At 44.2% G+C, this 8,518-nt stretch overlaps 1 protein-coding gene across 1 annotated transcript in view; it reads left to right on the top strand.

Moving 5' to 3' along the window:
• Positions 1-400: 400 nt before the first annotated feature.
• Positions 401-8,518, top strand: part of RSL1D1 (ribosomal L1 domain containing 1) — an 11,321-nt gene continuing 3,203 nt past the window's right edge. Inside the window, exons 1-7 of the mRNA XM_007126833.4 lie at positions 401-565; positions 1,398-1,537; positions 3,109-3,247; positions 4,339-4,487; positions 4,575-4,676; positions 5,949-6,042; positions 6,128-6,253. Of these exons, the coding sequence (XP_007126895.1) occupies positions 467-565; positions 1,398-1,537; positions 3,109-3,247; positions 4,339-4,487; positions 4,575-4,676; positions 5,949-6,042; positions 6,128-6,253 (849 nt within the window). The 5' untranslated portion in view covers positions 401-466. The remainder of the gene's footprint in view (positions 566-1,397; positions 1,538-3,108; positions 3,248-4,338; positions 4,488-4,574; positions 4,677-5,948; positions 6,043-6,127; positions 6,254-8,518) is intronic.

Genomic DNA, 8,518 nt, shown 5'->3' with positions numbered 1-8,518 from the left:
GGCAGGTGGGTGATAAGGCCGCACTCCCCGTGCTCCCCACGCCGCCAGCCTAAAGTCGGGGGAGGTGGGGTGGGGGGGGGGTCCACTGACAGCAGGTGGCCCCACCGGGTGGGCGGACAGGCCTAGTCTCCCGCCTCCGGGCGCTCGATTTCTTCCGTGGAAGAGTGAGAGCGAGATGTCGCCAGGCAGCTCCCAGCGCCTCACAGACACCGGGAACAGAAGAGAAAGAGAGGCAATCCCTCTGGGAAGTGACAGACCACAGGCGGGGCGAATACCTACCTCAGTTTGCTCGCGCCCGCCAAACTCTGACGCCGCAACGCCCAGGGACTCGACCCCGCGCTCCCGGAAGTGACGTGAGGGTCTAGTCCCCGCCCCCCGACTTCCGGCTACGGGCCTTGTTTCGCGCGTGCGCCTCAGGAACCAGCTCCCGGTGTCCGGATGCGCGTCTCCACGAGGTGAATGCAAAATGGAGGCCTCCGTTTCTACCCCACCGTCAACCTCAACCGCAACTTCAGCTTCGACTCCAGCGACCCCGGCCGGCTTGGAGCAGCTGGACGAAGAGCAGGTGAGTGGCCTCTGGAGAGGGGCGTTCGGAAGCGGGATGGCCGTGGCCTTGGGAGGCGCGGGTGCGGAATGCAGGCTCTGCGCCGGTGTGGGCGCCTCCGGAGCTTTGGGAGGGTCGCTTGTTCGCGGTGCCCTCGGCTCGCCCGCTGCTTTGTACTCGCGCGTAGGCGCCCGCTTCCTCCAGCCCTGCGGCCTGGCTCTCTTGAGTTGGATTTTTTTTTTTTGGCTGCTCCGCGCGGCTTGCGGGATTCTAGTTCCCCGACCAGGGATCGAACCTGTGCCCCCTGCGGTGGAAGCGCGGAGGCCTAACCACTGGACCACCAGGGAAGTCCCTTATCTTGAGTTGGATTGCAGGCATAACTTGGGATCTTGGGGTGAGGTCCACCTGGCTGTGCTTCCCTGCCTTTGACTTTGGCCAAGTCGCTTGATTTTTACCAGCCTCAGTAACTTCGTATTTAAAATGGGCTTTGAGAGGAGGTGATGCTCCTAAAGCGCGGTAGCCAGGGAGCCTGGCACATAATAAGCGCTCAGGAAATACTAGATGCAGGTGTATTGCGCTTTTAGTGGCATTACTGCCTTCATCATCCAGGGCAGGGGAAGCACGTTCCCTCTGTCTCAATGTTATATATAGAAGAGGCTCGTTTCTGTAGACGATCCTATTAGCGGATACTTAGGTGGCTACATTCCTCTGATTACAAATTGCAGGATCCTAATGGATACGGTTGTGGAGGTTACCTGCTAAAAATAGAAATTGATCAGGGACAAATTCTGGGGCGGGGGCAAGTTTTAAATTCGATTGAGATGTAATTTATTTGTGTATCTCCACCTTGCAGATTAAAAAGGCTGTAGAAGCTCTGTTGGCACATTCCAGATCCAGGAAGAACGCAAATGGATTGCTTTTGAATGAGAATGAAAATTTCTTTTTAATGGTGGTATTATGGAAAATTCCAAGTAAAGAACTGAGGGTCAGATTGTAAGTTCTGCTTTTCTACCTTTGCTCTTTTTATCTGCTTGGCCATTCCGTGGAACTTTAACAATTGGCAGCTTAGTTTCTGGTGGAAACTTTGCAAACTTAGGATATCGTGAGTTGAAATAATTGTGCCCCCCCAAAACCATAGGTCTTCAGACTTTCTTAAATTTTCTAGGATTTCAGATGTGCTTAAGTTTTCTAGAAATGTCACCAGTTTGCTGGATGTTTGGTGGACAGTTTGACCTAAGCTGTTCTATTGAATCTGAAAACCTGGTTTTTGAGAGGACAGAGGTTAGAATAAATGAAACAGCTTTCATATTTTCATAGAATCTGTTATCTTTCCACATCAAGCTAGTCGCAAGCTAAAATTCCTGAGGTCCTGAACTCACTCCTTTATACAGAGACAATTAAAAATAGGGCAGTGATTTCCTAAGAGAAAAAAAACCCATGGTGGTTGCACATTCTTATTGCTAGGACTCGTAGGTGAGAGATGCCCTCCCTGCAGAGTTGCCAGATTTAGCAAATAAAAATACAAGCCATTTTTTAGATAAGTAGGTCCCATGTAATGTTGGGGACATAATTATACTTAAAAAATGGTTCAGATTTAACTGGATGTCCTATATTCTGTGTGGTAACCCTGCCTCTCTGTGGAGTCTCTCATTTCCTGGGTGTTAAAAAGCCAGCTGTGCTATAGAAAGCAGTGTGTGGGATAGCTTCTTTTTCTTTTCCCCGTAAAAGTGGGCGTTAAGGGTTAAGAATGATTACAAATTGGAAAGACCCTTTTGACCCTCAGTCTCTCTCTTAACTCATCCTCACAAACTGCCCCAGCCAGATTGCCTTAGTTATTGCTTTATGTATCTGGGTGCGTTCTTTATTCCATACCTCTGCCCAGGCGGGTTTTTGCTTCTGGAAAGCCCTTACTTTCTCCAGGGTATTTTTCCAACTGCTCACCTCTTGGTGATTTCTGCCACTTGCCATCTCGTTTGCCAAGTCCTGCTACTGTGGATTGCTCTCTTAAACTAAGGAAATGTTTCCTCAGAACATGTAGGCCTAGGAAGTGAGCTAAACCTTTTTGAGCCTCAACATAATTCATGTTTGCTGGTCCCTGTAGATTTGCTCCGTTTTCTGTTTCAGGTCTTGAGAGTTATGTTTATGGAGCCCAGGGGTTTCTGCAAGGTAGAGTTCTGAATCAGAACTGTCCTGATGAAAGTAGATTATTCTAGCACATGGTAGTACGTGTGCCTATATAGCAACACGTAAAATAATAATAATTACATGTGCACTATTTTGAGTATCTTTGATTATATTTTAAGTCTTAATTGTATGCCAAATATTAGTTGATGTTTTGGCCTGCAGATATTTGTGGTGATTTAGTATTTGAATGTTAAATTTCTCCTCTGTACCACTGAAAACTAGATATATTTTTAAATGTTCTCAGTAGTGTATTTGCTTAAAAAGCATGAATGAAGTTTATTGAAATGACAGTGAATTTATTGTGTATTCTGTGGGATATAAACATACATGTTATCAGTTATAATGCTTTATTCCTTGGTTCCTTCTCATGTATTTTGCAGGTCCTTGCCTCATGGTATTCGATCAGATTTAGCAGATATCTGTTTATTTACCAAAGATGAACCTAATTTAACTCCCGAACAGACAGAACGTTTTTATAAGAAGCTTTTGAACAAGCATGGAGTTAAAACCATTTCTCAGGTAATAAATAGCTGTAACTGACCAATGCTAAGCTGTCTATCATGGTAGCAGCTAGCCACACGTGGCATTAAACACTTGATACATGGCTAGTCAGAATTAAGATGTAACACAAATACTGGATCTTAAGGATTTAATATGGAAAAAGAATATAAAATAATTTCTGTAAATTACAGTTAAATATGGTATTTTAGATCTATTGTGTTCAATAAAATCTGTTATGGGGAAAAAAAAACATTTCTCAGGTAGGGAGCAGGTTAATATTTTCAAGACAACTAAAAGATTGGATTCAATTGAAGTGACAAGTAATACATTCCTATGTTACCTGGTACATGTTTCTCTCCTAGGAATTTAATTTTTAACTTAATTTTCTCTTTTTAATTTAATTCTCATTGGCTTTAGGTAGGGCATAGTCCCTCTTTCCTGTGACGGATGGGCTGTTGAGGTTTTTTGACCTAAAAGCTCAACACATGCATCAGTAATGATTATATCTTGAAGATTTTACAGAACGCTGCTCTGTTGTGTCACTTCTCTCTCCTTCCAGAGCATCCTGGGTTTGCCTCTGACTTGGCACCCCTCCCCCTTTTTGTAGTCATTGGTGCGGTTTCTTTAGCTGAGGGTCCCAACTCATTTGCCCCTGTGCCTGTGCTGTTTTAGATAGTCACATGTTCACTAAACTGTTACTCCAGGGCATTTTAAAATCCAAATACAAATTGCCCCAGTATTTCTTCTTCTTGTTGTTCAGGTTCTTAATTTTTTGTTTTTATACCTTTTTTTTTCTCTCTTTTTTATCAAAGTACAGTTGGTCTACAATATTGTTAGTTTCAGGTGTACAGCATAGTGATTCAGGGTTTTTTGTTTGTTTATTTTGCAGATTATATTCTCTTTTAGGTTATTACAAGATATTGGGTATAGTTTCCTGTGCTATACAGTAAATCCATGTCGCTTATCTGTTTTATGTATAGTAGTTTGTATCTGTTGATCCCAAACTCCTAATTTGTCCCTCCCCTCCCTTTGGTAACTATAAGTTTGTTTTCTATGTCTGTGAGTCTGTTTCTGTTTTGTATGTAGATTCATGTTTCTACATTTTCTAGATTATCCCCCTCCGAACTTTAAAAAAGGAATATAAAGCCTATGAAGCTAAGCTCCGCCTCTTGGGTAGTTTCGACTTCTTCATTACGGACGCCAGAATCAGGCGGCTCTTACCCTCACACCTCGGGAGACATTTCTACAACAGAAAGAAGTAAGTTTCTCAGCAATGACCGGACTTTAGTAGAGTGAAATTTATGGGTGTGTATGTGCTGCTGTAAATGCCTTTGTATTGTTTTAGAGTTCCAGTACCTGTAAACCTTCAGGCCAAGAATTTGTCCAGAGAGATCAGTGACTGTGTAGGGGGAACTGTCTTAAACATCTCTAAAAGTGGTTCTTGCAGGTAGGTAAAAGACGTTAAGGTGTGCCTCTGTTCCATTTGATATTTAATAGTGATTTTATAAACTTTTAAAAATAAGATAGTGTTAATGAAACCAGACTCTTCTGTTAAAACTAAAACTCATTCTTTAGAAGTATTCAATTCTCTAGAACAGTGCTGCCCCCTAGAACTTTCCAAAGTGGTGGAGATGGTCTATAGCTGTGTAGTCTCATGCAGAAGAATGAGCCACAGATGGCTGCTGAGCACTTGAAACATGGCTTCCACAGCTGAGGATCTGAATTTCTAACTTTACCTGATTTTAACTAACTTAAATTTTAAAAGGCACGTCTGCTGATGTTTACTGTACTGGATGGGCACCCTTTTTTTTTTAATTTTTTGGATGTGCCATGCAGCGTGTGGGATCTTAGTTCCCCAACCAGGGATTGAACTCGCACCCCCCCCATTGTGAGCATGGAGTCTTAACCACTGGACCACCAGGGAAGTCCCTGTACAGGGCACCTTTAGATGTTCAGGAAAACAGGAGAATAAGCCTGATTCAGGGTGTACTTGCAGGTCAGTGACAGTGGGCACACAGAATGGGCAGAGCCCCGTCTTTGGCTGGAGGGAGGTGGGAGCATCAGCCCGTCTCATCCTCATCCTGCCAACAGCCAGCCTGCCTTTCAGCTCCCATGGTAGGGAGAGTGGGGGCTGCCAGGACCAGCGGACCCAGTGGCTGAGCAGTGGGCACTTCTGGGCTTCCCCGTTGGCTTGCAGCTGCCCTCTGCTTCAGCTGAGGGGATGGTTTTGCTCTTGGCCAGAAGACGCTATTACACAAGCAACTTTTCGTTTTAGAGGTGGCCGCTGTGTCAGGGCAGTGGAGCTATAAAGGTAGCAAGCAGTCTTCCTGGAGGTGGTCCTTTTCAGAACAGCCACTGCTGGGGTAATTGCCCTCAGGAAAGCTTGAGGGCTGACTCAGTGACCTGTGTTTTCCAGAATGAAGGTGGAACTCCCTTTGGCCCACCCCACTGCCCCTCCCAGCCTCAAACGGTTAGGTGCCAGCTCCTCGATCACCTCTTGATGGTAGTGCGTATTTCAGGAGGAGGGCATTTCTAGAACATGAAGGATGATCATCTTCCTTTAAAATAAATTGAGAACCTAAAGATTTCAATGATTTTACATTAAAAAAAATTTTTTTAGGATTGTGTATTTGTATTTCTCACATACCTGCTTATGCTTTATTTTGAAAACCAAGTTATTTTCTCAGCTCTCTGTGTCTAATGCTTTATTAAATTTCAGTACCATCCGCATCGGTCACACTGGGATGCAAGTTCAGCACATCGTCGAAAACGTTGTTGCCGTCACAAAAAGGCTTTCACAGAAACTGCCGGAGGTATGGTCTCGCAGATGCTTCCATTGGCCGTTAGTTTAAAGGAACAAAACACCTACAGATGATGTTACTCTTCTCTCTGTTTCAGAAGTGGGAGAGCGTGAAGCTCTTGTACGTGAAGACTGAGAGATCGGTTTCCCTGCCTGTCTTTTCTTCATTTGTCAGCAGTCGTGGTGAAGCCAGGGGACTGCGCACACAAAGTCAGAAGAAAAAGGTTAGTAGAAGTTCACATCCCAGGCAGGCTTAATCAAGGCTGTAAGCGTAGCCCAGGCAGAGAGAACAAAGGCTCAGAAGGGGCCTGTGCAGTGGCAAGAGGAGCTGAGAGGAAGAGGAAAACCGAAATCGAATCTATTCAGTATTCATACATGGTTATTTATGGGCGAAATTCAAGATCGTATGAGGCTGACATACCTCTTGGTTTTGGTTTGTAGGTTTTCAGTACTGCTCGTAATATTGCAGAAAGCCGCATGAGAGAAAATGGAACTTTTTGCTATTGGCTGGGCCAGTCTCCTAGTTTATTTGGTCTTTCTCCAGCCATGTGCATCCATGTGTCCAATGAGTTTTTAGACTCGGTCTTTTAATTTTTTGTCTTCTAGAAGTTCTGTGTTGTGTTCTTTTTCAAATTATCGTTACCTTTTTTTGGTTTCCTGTTATCTATAAATAGTCTTCCAGTTTGTCTTAATTCTTGGAACACATTAAGCATAGTTGCTTTATTGTCTGATAATTCAAACCGTTAGGCGTCTTGGTGAGGCAGCAGGTTGTCTCTACCTGCTGGTTCCTATGTACTTAGTTATTGTGGACTGTATCGTGGATAGTCCATTTGGAAAATGACTTGTAGAACTAACTTGAGGGGTGGGATGGAGATCTTTCCCGAGAGGATTTAGACTTACGGCAGCCAGGCACCTTGGGGCACTCTCAGCCCAGAACCACCTAGAAGCACATTCAAGGCTTGAGGTTCCCTGAATGATTCAAATCCACCCACGGTGACAAACCTCACGGCTCTGCCCCCCGTTCATCTCTACCCTGAGGGTCCGACTCATTGGGGTCCCAGCTTATTGTAACGAGGTTTTTACTTAGAATCCCTGCCTGGTATGGACATTAGGATTTGATTTCTCCCCTTCACACCCCTGCCCTCCTGTGCCCAGTCGTAACGGCTGTTAAAAGTCAGGGATCAGCAAATACTCTCGGGGCAAACGTTTCTTACAGTGTAATCAGCTCATCAGTGCTTTTATGAAAAAAGTTGTTAATATTTTACCCTACTTTTTACTTGTTTTCATAATCCAAAATAATATAAACTGCTGTTACTGGAAACAAGAAGTCTGAATTTTTTGCTGTTTGTCAGATTCAGTTGAGGGCTTTGTGACAGTGTTAGAATTGCTGGTTAAAATGGAATTTTGTCACAGTTATAGATGTTATCTAATAGTACTCTGTGGTAAGGATAATGGACCTCTCTAGCTATGTAAACATGCTACTGTGTTAACTCTCAACCACAAACTCAGGCAGGAAAAAAATATCAGGGTTTTTCATTTTTGTAGCAGCTTTGTGGAGATGTACAGTCACCCAACTCATACATGGGGGGATTAGTTCCAGGATCCCCCCCAAGGATGCCAAAATATGTGGGTACTAAAGTCCCTTATATAAGGCAGCATAGTATTTGCAAATAAACTACACACTTCCTCTGGCATCCTTTAAATCATCTTTTTCTTTCTTAATATTTATTTATCTATCTATGTATTTAGCCAGCTAGCTATCTAGCTGCGCCAGGTCTTAAATGCAGCACGCGGGATCTCCGTTGCCTCGTGCGGGATCTTTAGTTGCGGCGTCTGGGATCTAGTTCCCCAACCAGGGATCGAACCCGGGCCCCCAGCACTCCCAGGAGCACAGAGTCTTAACCACTGGACCCCCTTTAAATCATCTTTAGATTACTTATGCCTGATACAAAGTGAGTGCTATGTAAATAGTTGTCAGAGTGCAGCAAATTTAAGTTTCGCTTTTTGGAACTTTTTGGATTTTTTTTTTTCCCTTGAATATTTTTGATTCACATTTGGTTGGATCTGCAGATGTGGAACCTGCATAAATGGAAGTTCAACACATCACATACTATACAATTCTGGATTATTCATAACTCGCCTGTAAATGAGGTTGACTTCCACACGGCTGGTGACTGCACACTTCAGATACCCAGATTCTGAATATAATTTACCACATAAAATGCATCTTTGCCTGGGACTCTGAGACAAAGCAGAGTTGGGGTTCAAGTGCTGGCGATGGGACTCATGTGCTTGGATCTTGTACAGGTCAAGACCTTTTCAGGGATCTTATGGATGACCTGACTGCACGTGCTAAGTCTGTGCCATTTATTTACCAACAAAAGAGTCCCCCATTAAAATTATGTTTTTGTTTGGGGGGGCTTCCCTGGTGGCGCAGTGGTTGAGAGTCCGCCTGCCGATGCAGGGGACACGGGTTCGTGCCCCGGTCC

This window comes from Physeter macrocephalus, chromosome 14, assembly GCF_002837175.3.
Source record: "Physeter macrocephalus isolate SW-GA chromosome 14, ASM283717v5, whole genome shotgun sequence".
NCBI lineage: Eukaryota > Metazoa > Chordata > Mammalia > Artiodactyla > Physeteridae > Physeter > Physeter macrocephalus.
Note: the sequence above shows the minus strand (reverse complement) of the source record. Positions and strands in the feature narration are given on the sequence as shown.